Below are 27,050 nucleotides of genomic sequence, written 5' to 3' on the forward strand. Positions count from 1 at the left end.
ATGGGTAAGTCAAAAAATGAATTGGGTAACCCAATTACCCATTTATAACTTATTTATTTTAACTTTTTGCAAACTCATTTAAATTCATTTTTGCAAACTAAGTTATCAATTTATACCACTCTTTGTACCCATCATTAGTTTTAAATATTTACTTATAATGTTCAATAAACTTAATTACCAATTTTTTTCATTTATACTCTATGTCACAAAATTACCTATTATTTAATAATTGAATAATACGAATATAAAAATTTGAATTAAGTACTATAAAAATTAATATAAAAACTTAATCCAAAAATTTTGAACCCCTAACATTTTTTTCATATATAAATTTAAAATTTCATTTTATAAAGATAAGAAAATAGGCTAAAATTTATCATAAATTGGTAATGCTAAAAAATGAGTAAGTTAACAAACTAAGAAAAAAATAAAATAATAAGATAAAACCAACAAATAATAATAATAATAATAATAAAGTTAACATCATGACAAAATGAAAAATTGAAAAAAAAAAGGTAGGGGAAAAGAAGAGACTTGGGGGGAAGAGAATTTTAAATGAGTATTATTGGGTAACCCATTTATACCCATATACAAAAATTTAAGATACCCATACCCATCTATTCATGGGCGGGTATGGGTAAATCTAGTTAAGTGGATTGATTTGCCACCTCTACTTGAAATTAATGAATTCAGATGTTAACATATTCAGATCGTTTGATAATAAAAAATTAAACATTTAAATTAATTAAGTAGCACTGAATTTTCTAGGCAAAACTTGCTCCCAAAATTAAGTGATAAACTATTCACTTATCACTGAATGCGATATGCGTTCAAATGTATTAGATTTAATACTTAACAATTCAGTAACTTAATGGATTCAAATTTCAAATTTCAATTTTATCAAACGCACCCTTAATTTCACTTCACGGCTACAGTTTTCCGTGGTAAGATTGTGGTCAATTAGGTTTTAAGTCAATCTTGGTTTGATTCAGTTAAATTGGAACTTAACTTAAATTCAACTTGTTTTTAGCCACAAAAATAAGAGTGAAAGAGGTCAAAATTTAACTTGCCCAACTCGTTTTGAACCACATAATGAAAATGGAAGAGATTGGTAATTGAATCTGGCAATTGTCTAATTGTTGATGTAACGATAAACTTGAATTGGTTCTTGAAAACTAAGTCCACAAATCAGCGGCTGTCGTCCAACATGCCATAGGTGGCTGATAAGATATGATTGAAATTCCTCTGCCAAACTGTTTCCCGATTGTACAAGTGTCGCACATTCATTATGGGATATTGTCCGGGCCGATCCGCGGCGACCATTTTTTATATACACTTCTACTTTTTTTTGTCGTCCGGATTTTGGCTCATGCCAAAAACTTCTAAAGGCGGCTTTTACAAAATCTTCAGATGACATAATTATTGCGCCGTGGAAAACTAATTTAAGAGTAGACTACGCTAAATGACTTTCTGTACTAATGTAAGAGTAGTTTTTTTGGATATAAATTAATAAACAACACTATAATTAGTATTGCAAAAAAACAAAAAAAAAGTTTACAAAAGGCTTGTATATATCAAAGGCTGAAAATAATCTTATGTTTTTAATTCATCAAACCACTTTTTACGATGTTTACACGAAATAAACTGACATAATTTTCAAATAGTAAATTCTCAAAAAAATCTCAACAAAACTAACGTAACGTAAATCTTAACAAAAATATTTGTCCTTTTTGTTAACAAATATCCTAAAAATAACATTTATTTAGCAATTAGCTAATTTATTCTAGCACCAAATGAATCTAGAAAAATCTGCAAAAGTTGGCATATCTCAACGACTAATCAGTCTCGCATGTATGCAGCCAAAATAACTTATCTTTCTCATTCCTTTTTTTTGTTTTTGGTCGATACAAAGCAAAATGCAGAAAATTGCATGGAGCAATCCGTTCAGTTTTTCAATTTTCACTCCTAACCCTATAAAGTTAGAATAACAAATGCTTTCTTTCCCTCCTTAGTGAACTTTTTTTTTTTTTTTTTTGGGTTGAAAGAAAGAAAAGAACAAGATACTTCTTAGTCAACATTGGATCCACTGGAATGGGGAAATGTTTCGTCAAATCTCCATATTTTGTTTCTACATACAATACAAGCTTATTTTTGTGTCGCTTAAAAATTGAAATTGATTGAAATTGCGCATGCACAGGACAATCACTGACCAGCTAAAAAGTGCATGATTGGAAAATGACATTATATTAATTAATGTCAGCATGAAACACCTTTAAAAAGGAAAAATAGTTTGATCCACAATTGAGTTTACATGAGGTGAAAAAGACTTTTGCCCTAAACATGTTAATTTCTTGCTCAATATATTAATTCTATTCATTATTTTCATAATTAATCAATGCTATTAATGAAGTTTTGGTTGTGAAAAAGTTGTAATTATCCCTGCACCACATAATAACACAATGGATGGACCATGCTTATTTTTTGCTTGATCATCATAACTATAGGAATGAGTCCATTAACTCCATTCATTGAATCCAGCTGATAATACCTTGACATCTTATCTACAATGTTGTTTTTTTTTTTTTTTTCCAAAAATCAATTGGAACTGATGAACTGCATTGCTGGCTTGACAATAAATTCTTGGCTCAACATGAGAAATTATTTCCTCTTCTTCTTTTGCTAGCCGTTGGTTTGAGGTGGAGTGAGACACATCCCACCATTGTATGAGACAAAAGGCCGAAAGGGAGTAGACCAAGAACGACAAGGATGATAAGGATTTCTTTTGTGGCCTTTGAAACTTTACAATTCCCTAGAAAAAGACCATAATTTTCTTCCAAAATGATTATCCACTCTCACACTAATTGACCAACCTTTTTTTTTTTTTTTAAAGAAAACTCGGTCCAATTCACACCAATCCTACCATTAATTGGACAATGCTAATTAGTCACCTCCAATAAGATTTTTTTTTTCAAAAAAATAAAGAGTAAGTGAAACATCTTTGGTCCATTGTCTTTTTTTTTTTCTCATATGAGATAACTAACGCTCCTAAAAAGTGTAAATCTTCATATTGTAGCCGTCAATTCATGTCGAATGGTAAGTTTGGTCGCAGGCATCATGAGTTTTCATTAAATTTACCACCCCTTGGGAGGACGAATTATACTAGGCCACCGCAAGAAACTTGATAAAAATGGCAAGTAGAATAGCAACTTCTCGAGGGATGCAAATATTTAGCAAGTCTGGCTGAAATTTGCTCAAGAGTTGGTAAGGTTAGATCTTTTCATTCGATCCATTTGATTCTGAGGATAATGTTAAGAATGGAGAAGCCAAAAGAAGGCCAAGATTAGTCTCGAGCAATTAGAATTGACAAAAAAATAATGCTCTTCCACTTTTAATGAGTTTTATAATATTACAGTTAATCCACAACAATATAATTAATACAATTAGTTTACAACTTGATGAAAATGGTCCTGAGCTGAGCCCATTTTGCAATTTTTTGCTTTTGATATTCCACATATGTGAATTATTTACTGCCATCATTAGATTGGTTTGGTTCAATCTTAGATTCATAATTTTTCTTTTAAAATTTTTTTTTCTAGAACGGTAGATGGGATTGCGTAGTAATCTTTATTAGTAAGTAAAACACTAATTGAAGCACTGCATGATCTAATTATTACAGTACAGTTTATTTACTCAGAATAAGTTAAGGGGAAAACAGGAACCTCAAGCTAGTGTATCAAGGTTCATTTACTCCTAAAATCATGAAATTTGGAAGTTTGTGTGAGAGACACATACATGTCTATGCATAATGTAAACCAGGAATGGACAATTGTTACATCAACTACCAAAACTTGCACTTCCTAAAACTGAGGTAATGACTCTGCCTAATCATCATTCCGCAGATGTGCAAATCAACTGCATTTTCCATGAACAGTTTCACACAACACAAAGACGGCATAACTTGTCAATTCGTCTATGATATGATCACGCGTTTGAGATTCTTGTAGTTGACCTTAACAAAGAAATTACAGGCAAAATTGCTCCAAAACTGCAAGTGTTTTGGTTTATCGGGCAAGTTCAGCCAACCAAAATTCAAAATCAAGCCATCCATGAGGCAAGTACTAGACATTTCTTCATACTCTTGTTTCGTACTTTGTACTGAGATATCACCTGATCCAATGAAAATTTCATTCGAAAGTAAAAAAATCTGACATGAACTCGGGAGTCCCGCGACATAGCTACTCTAGAGCACATAATAAGAGTCGGTGATAGTGTATACACCGTCAGTATATATAAGATTTACTCTAATTTTTGTTTTCGAGTAAATGCATGAATGGTTATTTTTAGCAACTTTGCTAAAACGTGAAATTAACGGGATTTATAAAGCTACCCTTTTCAGATTTATATTGAATGTGAATGGGAGTAAAGTTGATTTGCAATTTGGAGATAATTAGTAATAAAAAATGTAAAAGAATAGAAGCCATCAGTTATTTTCATGTGACGCTTTGGCCTTTGAGTAGGCATTATCTTGATGGTGATGCTTGTCGAACCTACTTCAGTGGTGGGCTAAAAATAGATTTGATTCTCCATTGATATCTTATATTGATTTAGTTTTGGCTGCATTTAATGGACTAATAATGGAACACTTTTTATATCTGCCGTCAGAAAGACGTGTGAATAGGTTATGAGTAGATAATTGTGATGTTAATTATCTGATATCGTTAATGTGAAACTCTCCTTTTTGGTTCTGGATAATGAGGATTAGTGGGACAAATTACAAGGTTCCAGTGAAATCTTTACGAGTTAATTCAGTTCAGACATGTCCCGAGGAAACAAAAAGATTCATTTTTTTGCCATTTTCATGAAACGATGCAAGTGTTGGAAGTCCATTTCACAATTGGCTTACAACGGTAACACCACTCTCTTTGTGTTAAAAAGCCTTGAGCTATGGTTCTTTTTTCTCGAGTCTCTTTTCACCTTTTCTTCTCATCTGTAAAGCACAGCAAGCTGTTTTGTTGAATATTTCTCCAGTTATCAATTCAAAAGGAAAAGGAAAAGACAAATGATTTCCAGTTGTCTATCTCTAAGTTAACCACAGCATAATAAGTTCAGTTCTGATGTCAATTATTCTGTCAAGCTTAACCAAGCAGAATTTGTGGCTGTAAAACCTTTCTTTCAAACTTGTTGTGCAAGTTAGGACTGCAACTCGCCACTGCTTCAAATTCCCAAAATCCCTCGAATCTCCCAAAATCCCATACCTTCACAAAGGCCAAAACCATGAGAATGAGCAATACTAACAATTTCCTCCTCTTTTATACTGTAACACTTTGTAGATGTTTAAAAAGCAAGCAGTTCCATCACATCTACTTGGTATTTTTGCTGCTAAACCTTTTTATTAGTTGGTTGGTAGCATTTAATTACATGGCCCTTCAATAAGTACAACTTTAGATCAATTAGATGTGAATTCAACAAATATCAGCAAGATTTTCCTCCACCAAGTTGTGTGCTTGGTCATCCTCCTAAAAGTGTTAGTACTAACAAGCTCATTAAGCACTTTCAGGACCCCCTCTTTTTGAACGCTGGGCCATAACATGACACAATCACTTCACTAAACAAAGCAAAAGTTTTTTTGTCTGACTCAGGATGATGTGGAAGGACCTAAGAGATTCAAGACTTGATAAAGAGTAAAGAACAATGACCAAAAATCATACTATATATAAACATTCCCGAATGCCCCTCCAATCAGTGCTTGCCTTCAGTATCGTTAATTGTCAAAATATTTAAATTTACCGTTTTTAGGTCGATCTAGGTGTGAATGGAGTTCTGGGTTTTGTGGGGTCATCTTGTGGAATTTTTGGTAGCTTCAGACAAGCAAGAAACCTTTCGGCTTTCGGTGTTCGTATTTTAGGTTGTTGGCTCCTTCACCCTTCAGTCCCTCTATATATAGTCTATCCAGCACTCATCTATGTTTACTCTACACATCTTCTCTTCTTCTATGGATAGCTAACCAAAGCCAATAGTTTTCACTCAGTTTAATTCTATAGCTGGTCAAAATTTTTAAACTAGGCCATCTTTAGATCACATTTCTTAAATTCTTGTCTTGTGTTTTGTCTTGACTATTTATTTTGTCTTATTTGCACATATTAACTTCTTGGTACTGGTCAAATTTTTGCTTATTTTCTGCTGGAATTTTACCTTAACTGTTTCCAAAGAGAGCTTAATTGGGGAGGGGGGAGCGGTTTTGTAATCAAGAAAACCATCGAATTTCTTTCAAGGAAAATGAGTTTGTTGTTCCAAAGGTGCGTTTTGTGGAAATTCTTTGAAGTTCTTGAAACAAAGTTTGTGGTTGACAAAAGCTTTTATTTTTGGATCTTTCAAATTTTTAATAGGTACAGTCTTGGCACTTAAACTTAGTCAAGTATGATGGTACATTGTCATAACCAGTAAATTACGCCTGCAGAAGTCTTTGTTTCCTCTGTTTTTGATAGCGTTAGAGAGTATATAGTCAGGAGAAACACAAAATGGGAGGAGCATCACTACCTCCAGGATTTCGTTTTCACCCCACTGATGAGGAACTGGTTGGTTACTATCTCAAAAGGAAAACAGATGGACTTGAAATTGAGCTAGAAGTAATCCCAGTTATTGACTTGTACAAATTTGATCCTTGGGAACTGCCAGGTATTTTAAAATTCAAATACAACCTGTTTACTCAAGCAACTGAGAAATAATCTCGGAACAATTGCAGATTATACAAGAATTTGGATAATATTGACTTGCAGCTGTCATTGTCCTGAGCGTATCTTAGGCTGGAGATATGATCTCAGCTAGTATGTGGCGGTGGAATGTAAAGAATTTTTTTTTTAACTCAATCATGACTGAGCTTCTTCTAAATCATTCCAATTTGTGTGATATGTGTAATGATGTTAGAAAGTTGATGCTTTACTGCTCACATGTCTATTCCTTTTCTTCTTTATTCTTCTTACAAGAACCACTTAAAAACCGCTGACAAGATTGTGTACACATTGATTGTGGGACATCCATCATACTTTTTACTTTTCAGGTTTAGTTTAATTCAGATTTAAAGTGACGTTTCACACTGAGACATTCAGCAATGTCTACTTCATTTTGTCATTCTTGCGTTTCTTTTAATATACCCTCGTAGATTTCATGCATCCGATGTTTTCATTGCTATGGCTTTGAACTGCAGAGAAGTCATTCTTGCCAAAGCGTGACATGGAATGGTTCTTCTTCTGTCCTCGGGACAAAAAGTATCCCAATGGCTCGCGAACAAATCGAGCTACTAGAGCTGGATACTGGAAGGCTACAGGGAAAGATAGAAAAGTAGTCTGCCGGTCTGCAGTGATAGGTTATCGAAAAACCCTGGTGTTCTATCGTGGAAGAGCCCCGCTTGGAGATAGAACAGATTGGGTGATGCACGAATATCGTCTCTCTGATGATGTTTCTCAAGGCAGTCAAGTTTTTAAGGTAGCAAATGCAACCTCTTCTGATCATTTTTATAGCCTGGGTTCTGATCATTTTACTTGTGCTGCAGCACAAACATCTATCGCATTCAGCTAACTGAGTGAATATCTACAGGGACCTTACGCCTTGTGTCGTGTCATCAAGAAGAATGAGCAGAAAACAAATGATGTTCATGGAGATTCAACATTGAAGCAGGTGGGAAGTAGCTCCCACATTGGAAATGTTGCACCAGCAGCAACAATCTCAAATGACCCGGTTGTCATTTCTGAAGAGATACCAATGCAGGCCAGTCATATTGAGAGTAATAACTCAACTCCTATTGCCTCTCCTCATCAGGCTTCAGTAATGGGAGAGTATGATCACTCTTCAACACACTCTTCAATGGGGATGGATCCCTCAAGCAATTGGGTCTCACCTGATATGATTCTGGATTCTTCGACGGTACTGAAAATGCCCATTTGCATTAGGCATGTTGTAATGCATTAGGGGTTTGTTCTGCATTTGGACTTTAAACTAAGAGGTTAAATGCTTGAAATAATGCAGGAATACCGCCAAGGACAGCGTCTATCAGGATACTACTGTCCACAATTTGAATTCCAAAATTCAACTTCATGGCAGACATATGATCCATACGAAGTCTCACCAAGTTCATCAAACTCAAATTTTAGAGAGGAAGGCGAAACTTCTGATGATTTCACTCGCTATGGATGCATGTCGCCTTACTCGGTTCATGGAAGCTATATGGGGTACTACGGAAATGAGGATATGTTGTATGATAGCTTTGGCCCGCCCAATGCTCTAAATCCAAATCCTTTCTAAGGATCAACAACAGGAAAAATGAATGTTGCTCATTTTTCTCCCTCTCAAATCCAGGAGTTGCTGGAGAAATTAACCCTTTATGATTGGAGGAAAATGACTTGGCTACTTTATTGTCAGAATATGTTTACATGTAATAATCTAGAGGTGTACTCCAAGAGAACACCTTTTAACGTTTCTCTAGGAGTGGAATGGAAACCCAAGTAGAACCCTTCAAAATTTCTCTAGCATAAGGTGTTTGTGGAAACATCTGTCATGTTTTGGCATTGCTTTAGTCCAACGGCCAGACATGAGGGGTGTCTTTATAGTTTTTCTTTGTTTAACAAAGAAACATCTCCGAGTTTTGTCGATTCTCAATAGGCGTTGTTTACTTGCATCCTGGAAAATCTATGTATCCTGTAATGGAATAAAATTACCAAATGCTGCTCTATTGTGTCGATATTATATTTCTGAGACATCTTCAATATTCTACTCGCTTATGGACACAGAAGTAATGAAACAAGCATGTTTGCAAATCATATGGCCTGGTTCAGCTTCATCTGCTCATTTGGTTGGAAGAAAACCTCAAGCGTACAAGGGGAATGGGAAACAGAAAGGGTGACAATATATCAGTATGCTTTTTGAAAGGATCCTAGATTAACACGCCATGACCTTGTTACTTTCCTTTTCTTGAGGTCCATCAGGCACCCCAATTATCGAAAGTTTGTTCATTTATAGCAATTCTTTTTTCTCCGTAAAGAAGAATCCATTGCGCTAAAGCCAACAAAATAGTCTGAAAGATCTAGTCTAACCACTGCAGAAGTTTAGCTCAGGCATCCTGCAACTTCCTCTCCTAAAAATATGCCAGATGCGTCAGTAAATCCTCAATTTTGAAACTGACTAGCTTCAAAATCTTAGTAAGTGTTCTAATCATGGTTCGCAATATCGGCCAATACGGATACGTATTGGCCAAGTCGTAACTAGAATGGAGGAGATCAATACGACATCGATCCCAAATCGCGGATATTATCATATCCGCGATGACTTGTTTTGACTCGAACGATATCGGCCGATTGGAATCCATGATGCATGATATCGGCTGATATATCCGAGTCAACTCGGAGTTGGCTCGGATATTTTTTTAAATTGTGCCTTTTTGGTATTTTCTAATTTTAGTAATTTTTTTAAAAATTTTTGGAAATTTTCATATGTTATAATGTGGTATCACTCGATATTCAATCGATATGCCACGAATGTGGAACAAAATATCGATATGCCACGAATGTGGAACAACCAAGACCGCGAACCCGTGATGGCGAACCATGGTCCTAATCAATCGATCAAGTAATCACCACTAAAGTTTGACAGAGATGATTCCTTCCCAGTTCCCACCATGATCAGAAAACAGCCCGAGTGCTCCAACTTGCAAATGGAAACAAAGGCCGGGGCCAGAGGAAGGATGCTAATATCAGCTCCAAAAAATTGTGAAAGCTCAAATTTGCACAGCATTTATGTACTTTTGGTTTCTCCTTAAACGATTATACTCAATTCAACTTTCCAGATACTAGAAGTCCATAGCATGATCAACCATGCTCGTGGGAATTAAGCCATTACTTCTGACATCTAAAAGTTAATGCTACAGAACAGAAGATTTCAAATGTTTTCCGATTAGGTCATTAAAAACTTTGGCTTGACAAGGATCTAACAAGTTTAACTTTATATCTAGTTACAAGATTTCAAATGTTTTCCGATCCTTCTTCCTTCGGTAAGAATATATATTGATAAAGAAGCTACACAAATGAACTTTAGCCAAAGTGCTTTTTGAAGCTTGTAATCCACTGCTAAAGAAAACAGAGATTCTCTCAAAATACATATATTCTCCCGCCCCTACAAACATCAACCATTAAACCTAGTTGCCAGGGTAAGCAGAATCAAGCATGCTTGTGGCCCCTTGTTCTCTGTAATAAGCAAATAAATTGATTAGTCCAAAAAATCCCTTTAAGCACTCGGTTTTCTTTCTGAGGCTCTTTTTAGTCTGCTTTAGTGTACTGCTCCACTTCTTCAAGAATGAGTTATCGCTTTCCTTCTTTGAATTTGTGATTGAAAGCTACATCATGAGAGCTACCAATCAAGTTAGCATGGCTCAAATTAGCGGTCATGGGCTAGGGTGCCTTTTGTTACATAAAGTTCTTAAAGTTTGAGGACCAAGTTCTGAAAATGTAGAACGCATTAATATAGAAATCCTTTTCAAATGTATGATGTATCGTTACTGTTCTGACGACAGATTTGTTGAATGCTACACGAAACAACCTCTGAAGGAACTCCTATGTCCAAAAATGGCTAGTTCTATTGTTGACACATCTATTCTGCACTAGAAACCTGTACATCATCATTCATGAAGATTATAGCTTCTCATATCATCTGTAAAAGGGTGGCAATGAGAATGAAGAACCGGATTTACATGCTTCAATACTTAAAGGAAGTATAGTATGATCTTATCCTAAGCGTTATTTGTCCATGTGTGAAAGAAAATGCCTCAGCTTTTGCTTTTCACAAATTGCAGTTGCAAGAATGAAACATAAAACTGCCTGAATTAGTACAGGCTTGCAATTTCAGGACAACAAAATACTAAAACTTCGTCAAGACTAGCCTTGGACTCGTCTCCAAACAGTGATTCCTTCCCATCTGGTCTTCTGGCATAAGACAATCCCAGTCTGGACTTAGCTTGCCTCAAATCACCAATCCCTGAATTGGTATCAGGGCCTGCAAATCCTCCCATAACAGGAGCCAAGGGAGGTCCAATCAGCAGGCCATCTGCACCGAATTGTGGCCCTCCTCGAGCATAATCGAAAAGGGCAGCACCACTACCTCCTACTTTAGGTAAGATTATAGGAGCACCATCCCTCTCCTTCTCCTCCTTTTCTCTCCAATAAAAAAGGAATGCATCAAAAGTATCATAGTAGTCATCTGTGCTTCTATATCCTTCAGGATTAAAAGCTCCAAACTTGAATGATTTACTTGTGTAACCAATGATCACACATGGTCCCTTAAAGTCACTGCTGTTGTGAAAATCAGTTGCACTAAAGCCATCAACAGTGGCCTTGTAGCAGCATCTCAGCTCCCTGCCTGGTAAAATCCATTAAAAAACTTAGGCCTAACAAATTGGCTACCGGTTACATTTTTAATCTTTTATCTTTGTATCTAGGCATAAAGTTCAAATTTGTTCTGCAATCTTTGTAATTGTTTGCTATTGCATCATCAAGTTCGTACTTCTTTGTTACTTCTTTTTGTGAACATTTTAGTAGATTGTTGGAATTAAAGGAGGAATCTCTAACTTTTTCAGTTGCATGTCTGGATAATTTATCTCCAGAAGGAAGCAGTTTTTAACCATCAAGATGGCCCAAAGCTAGCCGACCTTATCCCACAATGCAAGCACTTTTCTTTTGACTTCAATGAACCAGATATCAAACAGAAATCTATTCCCACTTATTGAAAGGATTAAATAATGGGATTCTATGCTTGCTTTTTCATTTGTTTAGGAATACTTTTTGCACAAAATAGAAGATGCTGCATTAACGAATACAAGAATAACTAAGAGAAAGAGAGACGAAATTGTACCCTTCAAGTACGTTTTGCTAACTAGGGAAGGTGGGAAGGGGAGTTGAATGTCATGGTACTTTGGTTGTGGCCTTGAATCATTCTTCTTGTTGCCGAAATCCCAATTGAACAAGTTTTGTGGCCATTTCTTGCAACCATGTGATAAAGAATTTGAGAAGAAACAAGCCATCTTCGGGAGGATTTAATCCATTTTCAGCATTCTCGAATTTCCACTTGCGATTTTATAAACTCATTTGCCTCTGGAATATTGACCGACTTCAGAAGACTATATATATCTTATCCTCTCTCCAACTGCATGATGTTGAACCATACATTGGTCCGACTTATTTTCCCTTTATGACATAGGTTTGGTTCTACCATCTTTTCTATCAATCTACCAGGGGGTACTTTTGCCCATTGAACTATTCATTAGTTTAGTTTAAGCTTTGTTGAAATTGTAGGAATTCGGCCAACAAGGTTCAAAGCAGTAAGAACTCCACCTAAATTACACAACATGAATATAACTTCTTTTATATTGATCCTAGGTGATATGTGACCCTTAATTATTTTGTAATGTAGATAATTGATAAAAACTAGCTACAGCTACTCTCTGTTTTTTTTTTTTTTTTTTTTTAAAATGAGTGGGAGGTATTGAATCCAGATCCGGACTCATATTAGGATTTTTCTCGTTTGCTTTACTGTTTAACACAACCCTTCCCAGTTATAGTCGCTTCTTTAATTATTCATCATAATTAATTGAGAATGAACCCTTGACCAAAAAAAAAAAGAAAGGAGTTCTAAACATGTTTTAGTTTTCTAGCGTTTTCACGCGTCGAGCAAATGACACAATTTTGATTTTACCAAAAAATAAAAGATCTAACTTTGTTTTTAGTTTGCAATTAGTAAAATAACAAAATTACTCAACAAATTATTCTTAGGGGAAGAGAAAAGGGGTGGATTTCAGAATTATGGATTTCCCTGTTACTTGAGTGTCCCAATTGTGCTTGGTCTTAAATACTCAAAATTTTCATTTATTACAGGTTTTTGTTAATTTTGGGATTGCTTTGCCGATTGATTATTTCAGAAGGCCTGGGGCTATTGAGCTTGTGAGGAGGCCTATTTAAAGAAACGATAAGCCCAACCGCATTAATTACTATATGAAATTTATTTAAGCAATTCGACAGTAGCCAACGTCCGGGTCCTTAGCTCAGTGGTAGAGCATTCGACTGCAGATCGAGAGGTCACCGGTTCGAACCCGGTAGGGCCCTTCGGTTTTGCACTTTTTTCAAATTCTGCGTGCTGATTAGTTTCCCCTGCCTTTCTCTCCTCGCCTGTTCCTTTTTCGAATAATTTTTTAAACTGTTCCTGGTATTCTTGCAGTGAGAAATTAACCAGTCAACCACAGAAAACAATTACGTACAACTATCAACGGTTTTCCTTTCCTTCAAAAAATAAAATAGGGAAAAAAAATCGACTGAATATTCCTTTCCTTCAACTCTTTGATTTTTCATTCTAGTTTTGTATTGCAAATACTTGTACTTCACTCTCAGATTAGTTCAATAACTGAATATTTCTCATTTTGAATGTCTAATACGTTATTGGAGTGTTGGAGAGTTTTGGAAACAGTAAATTGATAAAAGACGAACCATAATTATAAACGGAACTCCAAAAAAAAAAAACAAAGAAAGAATTATTGAGAGGATTTCGAAAGTTATAAACCACGATCATACAACATGTTATAGACTTCTACAATTTCGAAGACTAAATTAATTCATTGACAAAGTTTAAGAAGAAAAATTAGATTTTCCCTGAAAAAGTGTTTTGGAATAAATCTACATCATCAAAAGAGAAAACCAAATCGCATTCGATTTACCATTACAAATGTTACAAATTCATAATCAACCGCACATGCACTTCAAAAAAAAAAAAAAACCCTACATGTACTTCTTTGCTCTTTTAGGTAGCAATGCACATCAATGCATCAAGAGCCGGCTTAAGGCAATATTCTAATTCTTGAAGTACATTCTACATATATATACCCCTTGTGCCTATCAATTTATTCAGCTGCACCATGAGATGGTAAATGATTCTCCATAGGTTTTGCATTTTCAGCTTTAGGTGTCTGACAAATCACACTAACAACTGCGTCTCCTGGTTCAAATTCCTTGAAATGAGCCAACCTTCCCAATTCTTCAACTTCCTCAATCACTAAATCAAGCCTTGCCACAATTTCCACTAGCAAAGAAGCAAAAGCAGCAAAGGGAAGTGCTTCCGAAAACTCAAGGCTCGTGATTGCAATCTTGCTCAAAGTTGGCCTCAGCACTTTTCGATCATTCTCCTTCGATTGCTCGGAAGCCCTCTTGGATCTCCATTCGAGCAATGCAGATGTGTCGGTTTTTACGCTTGATAATGAAATTCCAAAATCTTTTCCGGATTTTTGTCGTGCTTGTGCAGCTGCAAGGGCTAACATGTTGGTGTTACTATTGGCATTGGGGCCAAGAAAAAGTTTTGGTTGGGATCTTAAGGCGGTATCAAGGTCTTGTAGGGCTTCATGGAGGTGATCGGATAGTACCTCTGGCGAGCATTGGCGGCGTTTGCTTACGCTATCTGCTAGTTCCATCAGTGCTTTTGATACTTCTCTAGCAACTCGAATACATGGATCTTTGAAAAGAGCTCGAACAGATCGTGGAGTCTAACAAGAAAGAGAGAATAATGAGTTTAGTTGGAAAATAGGATTTGATTACAAGGGAAAGCTACATCGTTTGCTTGCCTATGATGAAATTCAACTTAATTTTATCAGTTCAATGACGCATATATACCACAATGTGAAAACAGGTTTGAGATATGGGATCTAAAACATAGGGTTAAATAAGAGGGTTTAATCCAATCTATACAAGAATTGTGTAGCATTTAGCAGTGTGTCAAGATTGTCATCCTGCACCCATTTGACAGGCCTTTTTGGACAAGTTTATTATAACGATCCATGTTAGCCGACTAAACTGGAGAAGCAAGTCAATAAATACTGCAGTGGCCTTCACAAGGAGCCAGATGTGGCGACAGACGTTGGAAAACAAAGTTGATGGTTGAAATGTTCAAAGAATCTTCCTTAAAAGTATTTTGCAGCAGAAAAGATAAAACCATTAGATAATATTCTTCACAAATTTAGATGCACCAGAATTAAACAGCACAGCTTTTTGAAGCCTCATTAAGTTAAAAATCATGGTGGTATGAAGTCGATCATGTGCATAAATATTGAATAGTAAGATCCAGGAACAAGAAAGAAAGAAATTTGTAGGATTACCTGAATTTCAGTTTTCAAACATCCATGTAGAGCAACGACAGTATACCCAAAATGGCGAAGAACAGCTCCAAGTTTAACATATTGCTGCCATGGGAATCTATAGCAATATCTTGAATGCCTTGGTTCCCAACTTGCATACATTGCCTGCACAAATTTCAGTTTATATTAGACAAAATGGGATCCTACTTCGATGGTGTCAATTTATTCCTACATGAACTTCACAAAACATAGGGATCAAAAATTAAGAAAGTAAATTGAGATTGACATAAAACATGGTATAGATTAAGAAAAACATACCAAGGTCTCATCAGTGGATTTGGAGTCTAAGACTGCCTTGTAGCCCTTATAAATTGGATCCTCCAATGATTCTCCATTTGCTGCTTTTGGTTCCTCCTCACTAAAATAATCATTCACACAAGCTGCAAAAAAAAATATTGTTGGCTATCAGTAACTAGTTGCTGTCATGAAAAAAAAAAGTCAGTTAGTAATTACGGCTCATAAATTCACATTAACTTTACTGCTTGACCTATCATATCCTAGTATCACAGAATTGGTTATTTAGTTCATGATTTTTGACTTTGTAACTACATATATATCTTTAAAGCTACACCACAAATAATGTAACACCAACCCTTCAATTCACGTGATTATAACTAAGACAGTATGGCTTTTCAATTTTCATCTGGAGGTAGCCAGAAATGACTTCCAACTCGTTCAAGTTGTCTTCTAATTTGCAGCATGAGCGGAAATTCACTAGAAAATTCTGGATTTTAACTTAGTAAGTTGAGTCCTATATTACCTTGAATTGATTTTGCTAGCCCCTCAAGCTTAAAAGCAGTGGAATCATGGAGTTCTTCCCCAGACCAATTTGGAAATACTAAGAGGCTCATGAGGAGACAGATTCCACAACCAATAGCTATCATGTAAATCCTCTCATGGGCTATCTTTAACACATTCTCAACTCGGAAGCTTGATACAGTAATCAAATTGAAGGTCAAGAGGAATATGACAACCCCATAGTCGTAATTCTTCTTTATATATGGGACAAACCTCACGTAAGTAGCTGACATTCCTGTCAAATTAGACAACAATAAAAACTGAATGAGATACTATCACACAGAAACTAAATCGAAAGAGAAAAAGATTACTAGATAAGAATTTACATACGCTACAGATCTAGTTTGATATCTTACTTTCTATTCCATGGTAAGAATTATTAATATTACTATTTGGGGTGCAATAAAATCGCATAAGTACTATACCTATAGTTAAAGTATTAATATGTAAAAAAAAAAAAAAAGTATTAATATGTACATAGTCCATTCCGTTAGCTCAAACATGAAAGAAAAGCTAAAGGTTTACAGATTAAGTTGTTTAAGGGTTTAAATGATACATGGCATTTTTAGGGGATAAAAGTGTACAAAAATAATAGTTTTGGTGCCGGCTGGGCACAATTTACTCTAAACTTCATAATGAATCAGCAAAGATTTTGTAAGCACAAACTTTGAAGTTGCATATGAGCATCCAAAGAAAGAAAAAACCATTTTTTGTTTGAAGATGAGCCGAAAACTCTCCTAGTTTTTTGACTTATATAGAAATAGAACTCACCAATCAAGAAAACTGCAGCTCCAATGAAAATCGCCTTGAAAATCTGCCCAGAAGCTGTGGCGATATATTCGATGAAAAATGCAAGTAATCCTGCTAACAGCGTCCCGAATCCTCTGTTGAGACCCTTGCACAATGTTGCTCCTATATATCATTCAAGAATTAAAAGAACAGTTAAAAAAAAATCACAACTCTTTGGTAATTGAGATTATTATCACGAAAGAAAACTGAGTATGCATGAAATGAAAGGTAAAAAAAAAAAAAAACACACACACAAACCTGCGGTGAATTCCAGCACAACGACCACAGTCATAACAGCCCAGATGGCATTCTGGCCAATGTCTTCAAACAATGGCTCCAAAAGGTATAACAAGGAAACTAGTGTCAATGACAAACCAACTTTGATCGAATGAATAACTCTCCTTGGATCTTCTCTTCCCACCTTCCATATCATTTTCCATGCTAATCCCGGAAATTTTTTCACCTTTTCCACATACATCTTCAGACTTTTCTTCATCTTCTCCAATCTGGCACTAGTTCCATAAGGGCTGTCCCCGTTTATCACTATTTCTACACCCATCCTGTCGGTACAAAGAACGCTATGTTCTGCAGTAACTTGGCAGGTTTTGGGATGCAGATCAAAAAATAATGCTCAGAAAATCAATACTTAATTGTCTTCCAAGCATTAGAGACCAGAGAGTGAGTTGAGGTTTGCTTTATATGTGGATCAAAAGGAAGCAGTGATGTGTATGTGCTCACATGCTTGGGGGAAAAGCAAATGAGATAGTATTAAAGGTGTACAGATCTTCACAGGTGTATATGGGATTCTTTTCTTTTTTTCGGCGGTCGTGAAAATCGAAAGTGAAATTTATAGGTTACTTTAGCATATGATATGAATAATGACAGATGGTAAGAAATCTGATGTGAACTAATATGTAAAACATATACATAATCATCTAATATAGGAAGATATGCAGACTTCAGTCAATTTACGCGACATCAGTACAACTTGCGGGATGGGACTGTAGGAATTCTGATTTTACATCACTAGGCTTCTCAATTAATTTCTTTAGGAATAGGCGGTGATGACTTATGCCAGTATTATTAATAATTTGTACCATTAGCATTAAAAGTTGTAACAGGCATGAATTTAAGATTGGAGGTATGCACAGTCTGATCTTACCATTTTGGTTTTTTTTTTTTATTTTTTTCAAATTTTCTAACGGGTGTATATCTAAATAATTAATATATTTTCTTACATTTATATGCTTTCTCAAATTGGCTTTATCATTTCAAAACTCTGACACGGTAAGTAAATCTTAATTAATATCCTTCCTTACATTTATACGCTTTCTCAAATTGACTTCATCATTTCAAAAATCTAACACGGGATGGAGATAAATCGTAAATCTTAATGAGTGCTAATGCGCATTCATGACCCTTTATTTTTTTTTTTTCCCTGTTTTGACAAATGTAGTCCAGCACTACTTGAAAATGATATCTCCAATTAGGTATGTTGCATGATCTCTTACTTAATTACAGCTTCGGCACATAAATCTTCTCCATCCATTATCGCGGTAGACAAAACATGGGTGACTCCAATCGAGATTTAAAATCCAGTATATCATGAATTGTCTTGATTAGAGTCCTTAAAGGCTATAAGTATGAGTTTGAATTTCTCTGATCTTTTTTTTTTTTTTTGGAGTAATTTTTATTTGAGTGAATTTCTCTGATCTTACATGTACTTCTTGTTTACTTCTCTCTTACTATTAACATACGGAGTAAAATATATTGGTAGACAACTAAAAGCTATAGACGATCACATGCAGGCCGACTTCAAGTGTACAATTTTTGGTTGCTGATAAAGCTTTCATTTTCTTTTCCCCAGTTATTCAATTTGAAGAAATAGAAATCTTCTATTGGAAGAAATGGAAATCTCAAGAAGAGAAAGAAAACATCACCAGAACTTCCATTTCATAATTTGATTCATTGGGCGATTCACATCATCCTAGAAGAAACTAGAGGTTACAAACTCGAGTCCTACTATACATGAACTTTATCCAATTATATGTTAATATTCATCTCAATCACCATTTGTTGGTTTGTTTGTAATATATTATTAAATAGTAAATCTTATGCATACTGGCAATAATATAAACACTATCACCGTTAGATCTATGACATATATCTAAAAGTTGAATTTTACATTCAAATTTTACATAGTTGTCATTCATCCTATACTACTCACAGTGTACTATCAATGTAGGAATAATTAATCCATTATTAAATCGCAATTTGTTTGTATTAATAACAATAGGTTCCTCGGGTATCTTGTAAAGCGGAAAAAAAATAAAGAAGTCTCACATAAACCACAGGGGATCCTTAGTGCCACTTTTTCAGTGACAATTCAATGTCACTTCTATATTTATGCCAAGTGTTCTATTTATTTAATTTTTCATGTGTTGTTTATTTAAATTTCTTCTACCATCACATGATAAGTGAGATTGACACTGGATTTGGCACCGAGTAGTGGCATAGAAGATCCCAACTGCACATAAAGGGGGGGAGGGTTGGGTGTTTTGTGTGTATGTTTATTTATTTATTTGTTTGTTTATATATAAAACTAATAAATCAAGTCAATCAAATTCAAAAAATTGTTTTGGTGAGAGAAACTAAAATACTGACAAAGTAGTGCTAATTTCAACGTACTAAGGCAACGTATCCATAAAATTTTCTGTAAATTACTCAACAATACCTGAGTCACTAAATGGATTATCAAAATAATGCATCTATCATACATTTTTCCCCCTCTTTTGGGAAATCCATATGATACATTAGTTCCACCTATTTCCTGCAAGAAACTACAAAGTCAACCGCCACTTCAACGCTTGTCCGCTCATGATCGGCTGAGCCTCTTAATACTGGTGCAACCGCTGTTGACCAAAGTACTTTAATGTCCAACTGCAAGATGGTGAATCTGCAAACTGCAAACCACCATTTCTGCTGTTTCAAACAACTGCAGAAGAAGTCCAGCCCCTTAGGGCAAACATAAAAGCTGTCACGGGTTATATATACACATACATCAGTATAGCTGTAATAGCTTTCATGCATAAATGAGTTGTTTTTGAGCTAGTTACGAAAGGAAATGCAAGGGTTCTTGTTAACCTAACGTTTTAACAAAAATCATGGGTCATACTTTCATGTTATTCTCACACAGCTGGCCTGAAAATTTTTTTGGTGTATTCTCGTGTAGTACCATCAAGCCCTTGAAAAGCATAGGTGTAACCGCATGGGAGTTTCTTATTTTTCCACGTCGTACGTTACCAAACTTCTTATTCTCCATTCGAAGACAAATTTTCCTTACCACACAACTGCAGTTGATATTATTTTTTCTGCAGTAGGATCTTTCGTTCTGTTGTTTACAGAAACTAGTCCAGGGTTAGATGATTAAGTACCAGAAGATTTGGAAGGAAAACCTGGCGAATTAAACAAATGCTGCTCAGCACCTACATGCAGCTTCATCAATGTTCTCTTCATTCAGTAAAAACTTTGATTTGAACACACTTCATATCTTGTTGGAATAAGTTAAAATTACAACGGTACTTTAGAAATGCAAGTTTTGTAGGAGGAGATGAGCTTATCCTTAATGAAGCAATTATTAAAAGGGATAATTTCAGAAACCTCCCCCGAGGTTCCAACCGGGAAATTCATCAACATTCATTCCAGCACCCAGATATTAAAAGTAATCAAACCATCAGAATGGGGAACAAACTTGAGTAAACCCAAACTTTTTACCACCACCTTTAATCTACCAGAAAATACTTATTGGGACTACAAGCCAGCATGGTTCCGCTACCCGCTACAGTGATTTTTATTGTTTGCTACAGTGTACAGTACTGCTACAATATATGCTACAGTATACAGTTGTCTTTTTGCTGTTTCGTGAAATATCACTTAGCTCCCTTCAGGTTTTCAAAATCTGACTTAGCATCCTTGAAGTGAATCGTTAATTACTGTGCTTGTTGAGGGTATAAATTGTAACTAACCCTAAAATTAATTAAAGCTAAGTCTGAATAGGAGAAAGAATCATAATATTTTTGTTGGAAAGAATCAATACAAAGATCGGTGTCATATCATTGATCTGAATAGACACAAGACCCTAAATATTGGAACCAATCCAGCCAAGTGCAACACAAAACTCCCAGCTACGACAATCATCACCATGTCCAAAGACATGAAGAATCCGTTGCCAGCAGGCAAACTGTCGGCCGATCACCTTCAATGGATCACTAATTTATTTGCCTGGTTATTTTTTGGCAGCAGCTCATTGTTTCGGGCCTTAGTAGCTAGCTATGAGCATGCTATCCTATCCTTGTTTACCCCACGGGATTGGTAGGTTTGTGTATGTTGACATCATCTGTTTTTTTTTTTTTCTCAGGACTTTGCATTGATGGCCTGATAGGTCCTATTCCTGGGAGATTTGCTACGGAGGCCAACCCTTTCATCCTGGCGTATCTAATTTTGTTCATACCCCATTCTCCAACTCCATTGTCAACCACTGTTTTGACGTGCTCGATCCATACCTTTGCTGGCAGTTTGGTTTCTCACATGCATGTTCAGGATTATGCTATGTTATTCACTACTCAGTTGATCACTAATTTACTTGTTGGCGCCACCTTGGTTGTTCCGTTTTTGTCGTAATGATTGTACTGCTCCTGCCTTACCATCCGTAGCACGTATAAGATCTCCATTAATTTCCCTCCTTTTCAATAGGCTGCTCCTAATACCATGGAAAACTATTCGGTACCTTGGTTTTGATTCCACCCACAGCCTTTGGCATGGTTGTCTGAAAAGTTAAGCAAGACTGGTGCACGTAACATTAAAACACCCTTTTGTTCTGTTGGTCTTGCTGTAAAAGAAGGGAAAAAAAAAAGGGCTACTTTTTGATTTCTCTTTCTTCCTCTTGTGCGTTGGTGTTGGATGATAAAAATTAGTTCAGGTGATGCTATGTTTGGTCGTCAGTTTTAACATCCAGTTCCTCACAACTTGATTGTCACATCTCTATTGTGTTCACCTTCCATCATCACACCTCCTCCTCCATTCTATACTTACCCAACTGGGAAGTTGTCACCTAATCCCAACTAGTTATGTCCCGCTTGCCATTAAAATACTGTAGCGCCCGAATTGAATTGCACCAGTCGAGGCACATATTGCAGTATATGCTTATTTGTTAAAATGAGTGCGTTTGGCATTAATTTTCTCCCTGTGTGGTCATTGGTTGTCTCCTACAAGAATTAATTTCGACCACACCCCGATGAACCAAAACAAATGCACGAATTTATCCCTTATGCAGAGCAGATGGCAGCATGCCAAATGACAATTGCCTGTAACAATGTTAATGAGAATAATTATGCCATAAGCCTGCTCCAGGCTGTGCCGCTTCATTACATACACCGTATAACGCTGATCCAACCACCATGTCCAAGACCTACGGTTAAATTCGTAGCCCAGACACGTATAGGATAAGGAAAAATTACATGAACATAGCTCCTCATGAACGAAAGTTTATTCTATTCATGCAGTTTTCAAGTCTCACATTTAACACTACGAAGCAGCACCAAAAACTCGAACTCTTTGTTCAATTGGAACCCTGCAGCATGGACACGTTGCTTTACCCTTTTTCCCATAACCTTCATTGCACTTCACACAGAGAACTTGATGAGCACAAGGAAGAAAAACTACAGAAACTTCATCCTTCATGCAAATCACGCATTCCCTATTATAATTGGTTTCCTTCTCTGATGCATTGTCCAAATTATCCAATTCATGAAGCAGCCTTACAATGCCTTCTGCTTGAGGCTTTGTTACCTCAGAGTTTCCGGTTAATTGATCGGTAGACGGATGTTGCAGCTCATTACTTCGTTGTGACGCTTTCAGGCGTGCAAGTTCTTGCTCCAGTCGCTGAAGATCATCCTTGTGGCGCTGGAAATCTATTTCCGATTTCAGGCGCAAAGCTTCTAGCCTTCTTTTGCTATTAGACTCAGTAGCTTCCTTAAGGCGTCGTTCATCCTCTACTTGAGCCAGGGCTACTTCTTTATCATTTTGTTCTTGCCTCCATTTTGCCTGTTGCATAAAATCGTATAACCAATACTTTCACCAAAAATCCAAGATGTTGACAGATGTCAAATGCAATTAGAAAGGACGAGGAGCATTTAAGATTAAGAACAGGAGGAAAAGGAGGAAGCATGATAAAAGCCCCGTGTACTCCATCGAAATTGTTCAGGTAAAGAATGAAGAAAGACAAATCATCTGAACAAGGCCCAATTCTAATGGCTAAAATCAGCACCCAAAAAAAAAAAAGGATCTCACTGCAAGTTCTGTTTTACAGGAATACACAGGTATCTAAAAAAGAACGTTATTTCTATTGTCAGAGGCATAAGTGAGCAATAGAGGTGACCACATCTGTCAAGTGTACACTTGTCATATAAGCATATCCAACTAGACTGATTAGGGGATTTGCAGCCCACAGATTAAAATATGCAGGTAGAACTTGCTAAATGAAAGTATGCAGGTAAACTTCAGCCAGTGTCGTTATGAAAGGACAACTGAACCTGAGTAAGCTTCAGAATTCATTCATACAAAGAATATGGCAGAAAAACAAAGAACTAATCTGTCAAGAGAAACTTAACTTCCAAGTGTAAAGAAAGCACTCCTGCAACATTCTGTACAAGTTATCATGCTTTCTGCAATATAGAAGTCAAAACATGTATTTTGAATCTAGCTTAAGCCAGTTAAACCCAAAAAACAACATACTACAAGATGCCAAGGAGTGAAGTCATGCATGAAAACGCAAATAGAGCACATCTACAGGCACGAAACAAAGCGTTTGACGGATAAGGTTCAAGTATCCACAATGAACTAATACTAAAAACATCACGTTAATTTTTGAGTACTTAACAACTAATTAGATAAAATTGCTCACAAAACTATAATCTAAAGTAAAGCTAACATTCAAACATGAGGAATATGGACACTCATCTATTTAAACATCCCCTCTCTTGCAATGGTTTAACATCAAAGTAGATATAAATGAATTCTCTGCATTAATCATCTCTATACAGCATGATAGGTGGTTGTGATACGAAAGAAGAAAACCAAAAAGCATACTGTCCAAGTCTCTAATGAAAATGAACTTGAGAATGTTATCCTTAAGTATGACTTTGTAAAGGAGATAATAGCATTTAGCTAAGTTCTTCAAGTGTTTATTAGATGAAAAATGCTATCAGCTAGAATTTTTCACTTGAAACCAGAGTCTGAGGCTAAAGAAGGGATTGTGAAGTCTTTATCACTTAAAGTGTAAGCGTTACAAATAAACAAGAGACATTAAGCAAAATGGACTTGACATGTGAAACCAAGACATGCCATATCAATTCTATATCTGTAATACCAAAAAAACATGCCGATTCATTAGCTGAGCCACCTTCATATCTGACCAAATATGTCAAACTTCGAAGAAAATGGATAAGAGAAAAAGTCTGACATATTCAACAAGAGACTGCTAGGCCTTCAAACAGAAAAGCACCAATATGCCATATTGCAACAGAGCTTGTCAATTCAATTGATTCAACATGCCTCTAACTGTATTAAAAGCTCATGAATATGTAAAACCATTCTTCGCAGCAAGCTGTTAAAACATGTGAAGTTAAATTACTAAACTGATAAAAGGACAACTCACCTCAGCCTCATTCTGAGCCGTCTCAACTTGAGTTAACTGTTGTTTTATATCCGAAACCTTCTGTTTCTCTGCTGCAATATCCTCCTGCAGCTTAGCTTTCTGTTTTTCCCAAGCCAACAGCCTCTTCAGGCATTTTTTCTCCCTCTTTGCGGCCTCCAAACAACTTGTGACTGACTCTGATGCACTTAACTTAGAAGCCTCCATCTCTGCTCTAATTTCTGCATTCTCAGTCTCAAGCTTTCTGACTGCAGCATTTGCACGGTCAACCTGACCACTTGCCTTCCTCAAAGAATTCTCCATTTCTGTAAGCCTCTTCATTGTAGTATCTTCGAGATTCTGCTTCCCCTTCTTCAACCGCTGAGTCTCTTCCCTTTCCATCCGCAACATCTTTAGCTCAGTTAAATCATGGCTGAGCTTTCTCGCAGCTTGCATTGCCTTCTGGTGGGCCCATTCCTTCCGCTCCTTAACCTGTTCCTCAAGAGCCTTAATCTGATGGATCAAACTTAGGATCATTTCGTCTTTCTGATCCATTGGCACCCGCTCAATATTCTCATCAAGGTTCAAGTGTCGAAACTTATTCAACACTGAGTTAACAACATCTTGATTCTTGACATTTTCCTCATTCTGCCCTACTGGAGCACTTTCGGCCTTAGTTCCATTTGCAACTGAAGAATCCCCACTGGACGCAGAGCTTGGGCAAGTCTGCAACTGACTGTGAAACTGTCTCGCATTTGCTCTGAATCCTGCAGCAAACATAGCCACATTTCTCTTTAACAAAGTCTTCATGGAAGGAGTAAGATTGAACCTCTTTGGACACTCAATCTCCTTCTGCAAAGCCATTTCAGATGCATAGGAGAAAAAGCCATTCATCGGAAACTCAGAAGTTCCCCCGTTTCCAAAACCCCAGCCACTATGAAACCTACATAAAGCAGGGGCAACCCCAACCGGACCATTACCAAGTGCCTCAACATTTCCACTATTTACTGAACCACTAGCACATGCACCATTTCCATTAGGCGAAGGAAGGACAGGAATTTCCATCACACTCGCACGGCCCACATGAAGATCACTCATGAGCAAACACCACATTGCATCACCTCGACTCAAATGTGGCTTGATTTGTTGCAACAAACACACCATGCCCGCTAGAGAATACTCCTCCAACTGCCTCAAATCCCCAAAAACAGCCTCAGATTCCTCAGAATTCCCATTACTCAGACAACAACCGCTATTTAAATAAGCCAAAGAATTATGCAATATATTAGTCAACACATCCATTCCACCATAACAATGCCCATTCCTCAATATAGCCTTCAAAGCCACTTCCTCATCATAACCCAACGCCACGAGCTTGGAAATTGCGTCATTATACAAAATCTCCAAATTTTTCAACAAAATGTCCTCTAACTGCTCCTCAGTACAGTATCCCCACCCACTATCATCAAAAACAGAGTTCGGGCCGGTACTCAGGTTCGGATTCTGCACCGAATCACTTGTACCCATTTGATAATTTAAGGGCCTCAATCCAGTTTCCATTATGGATTTCGAAATTGCCATGTGGTTGATGGTGGAGCTGTTAGGGGTGTTGGTGGGAGCGTTAGTACTATGATGATCGGTCTCGGGCTTTACCGATCGAGCCCGCCGATTTGTTCTGATGTGTTTATCTCTGACGGTACAACCCATTTGGGATTTCAAAGTTACAAATTAAATTCAAAATCAACCCTAAAAAAAAAGTAAAAATCTTATCAATTAATGGTACAGATACAGATAAAATGTAAGCACATATATATATGTATAACTATTAAATATGAATGTAAAGATTAAGGAAGAAGAGAAAGAAGACTTACAAGAGCGATGATGATTAGCGTTTTAGGAATTGGAAGGTGGGGGGTTTGAGCTGTAAAGAGGGGAGTGAAAGGAGGGGAAGGAGGCAGGGAAGGGAGGTGGGCTTTGAGGAGGACGAATATCTATGGCAATTGAGGAGCAGTGAGGCTAGGTGTGTGAATGCCTGCGGCTGGATTTCCAATTTTGTCCTTCTTCAAGGAAATTTTGTATTTATTTTTTTAAATAATGATAAATATGGTAAGTCATTTTTTTCTTTTCTTTTTTTCAGCAACGACATATTTGTATAACATAGGGTCCGTTTGGCAAGTGAGCTTTTTGGGTGTTTGTCTAAAACTTTACTGTAATTTACTATAAAAGTTTTAAAAAATTTTTTGAAATGTGTAAATTTTTGAATATTTTGAAGTGTTTAGTTTAAAATTTTTGAGAAGTTTTTTTAGGTTACTGTAGTTAAAGTTTTTAAAAAACTTGTACCAGACAAACTTGACAAAAAACTCGAGTACCAAACAAGGCTATAGTCTATCCTATCCTATTCCAGGGGTAGGAGAAACCTAACCTATGGAAAACATTATCAGAGGAAGCCATTGAAGTGGCAAATTACAAATAGTAATCGATGAGAGGTAAGATTTGAATTCTTAACCCCTCGTCCACAACAAGACTTAAAGTTTTGATGGCGATCAAGAGACCAAATGAATG

At 36.4% G+C, this 27,050-nt stretch overlaps 4 protein-coding genes and 1 non-coding gene across 5 annotated transcripts; 2 read left to right on the top strand and 3 right to left on the bottom strand.

Annotated features, from left to right (window-relative positions):
• The first annotated feature begins 5,818 nt into the window (after positions 1 to 5,818).
• On the top strand, positions 5,819 to 8,734 carry LOC113706458 (NAC domain-containing protein 71-like). The gene is made up of 4 exons (XM_072064041.1): positions 5,819 to 6,675; positions 7,205 to 7,482; positions 7,594 to 7,920; positions 8,023 to 8,734. Exons 1-4 carry the CDS (start codon positions 6,519 to 6,521, stop codon positions 8,296 to 8,298), a joined length of 1,038 nt encoding a protein of 345 aa, XP_071920142.1. The 5' UTR covers positions 5,819 to 6,518; the 3' UTR covers positions 8,299 to 8,734.
• Positions 8,735 to 10,666: 1,932 nt separating this feature from the next.
• LOC113707070 (uncharacterized) lies at positions 10,667 to 12,205 on the bottom strand. The gene is made up of 2 exons (XM_072062434.1): positions 11,893 to 12,205; positions 10,667 to 11,400 (listed from the first exon to the last, which is right to left on the bottom strand). The coding sequence occupies exons 1-2, from the start codon at positions 12,059 to 12,061 to the stop codon at positions 10,868 to 10,870; spliced, it is 702 nt and encodes a 233-aa protein (XP_071918535.1). The 5' UTR covers positions 12,062 to 12,205; the 3' UTR covers positions 10,667 to 10,867.
• An 862-nt stretch (positions 12,206 to 13,067) lies between these two features.
• TRNAC-GCA (transfer RNA cysteine (anticodon GCA)) lies at positions 13,068 to 13,139 on the top strand. The gene has a single exon. It is a non-coding gene; the product is annotated as a tRNA-Cys (tRNA).
• Positions 13,140 to 13,717: 578 nt separating this feature from the next.
• On the bottom strand, positions 13,718 to 17,449 carry LOC113706653 (aluminum-activated malate transporter 12-like). The gene is made up of 6 exons (XM_027228584.2): positions 17,057 to 17,449; positions 16,781 to 16,921; positions 15,972 to 16,244; positions 15,470 to 15,591; positions 15,173 to 15,316; positions 13,718 to 14,563 (listed from the first exon to the last, which is right to left on the bottom strand). The coding sequence occupies exons 1-6, from the start codon at positions 17,355 to 17,357 to the stop codon at positions 13,928 to 13,930; spliced, it is 1,617 nt and encodes a 538-aa protein (XP_027084385.2). The 5' UTR covers positions 17,358 to 17,449; the 3' UTR covers positions 13,718 to 13,927.
• Positions 17,450 to 22,164: 4,715 nt separating this feature from the next.
• On the bottom strand, positions 22,165 to 26,523 carry LOC113707201 (MND1-interacting protein 1-like). The gene is made up of 3 exons (XM_027229405.2): positions 26,360 to 26,523; positions 24,513 to 26,234; positions 22,165 to 22,900 (listed from the first exon to the last, which is right to left on the bottom strand). Exons 2-3 carry the CDS (start codon positions 26,193 to 26,195, stop codon positions 22,382 to 22,384), a joined length of 2,202 nt encoding a protein of 733 aa, XP_027085206.2. The 5' UTR covers positions 26,196 to 26,234; positions 26,360 to 26,523; the 3' UTR covers positions 22,165 to 22,381.
• Between the last annotated feature and the right edge of the window lie 527 nt (positions 26,524 to 27,050).

This window comes from Coffea arabica, chromosome 8c, assembly GCF_036785885.1.
Source record: "Coffea arabica cultivar ET-39 chromosome 8c, Coffea Arabica ET-39 HiFi, whole genome shotgun sequence".
Classification (NCBI taxonomy): domain Eukaryota; kingdom Viridiplantae; phylum Streptophyta; class Magnoliopsida; order Gentianales; family Rubiaceae; genus Coffea; species Coffea arabica.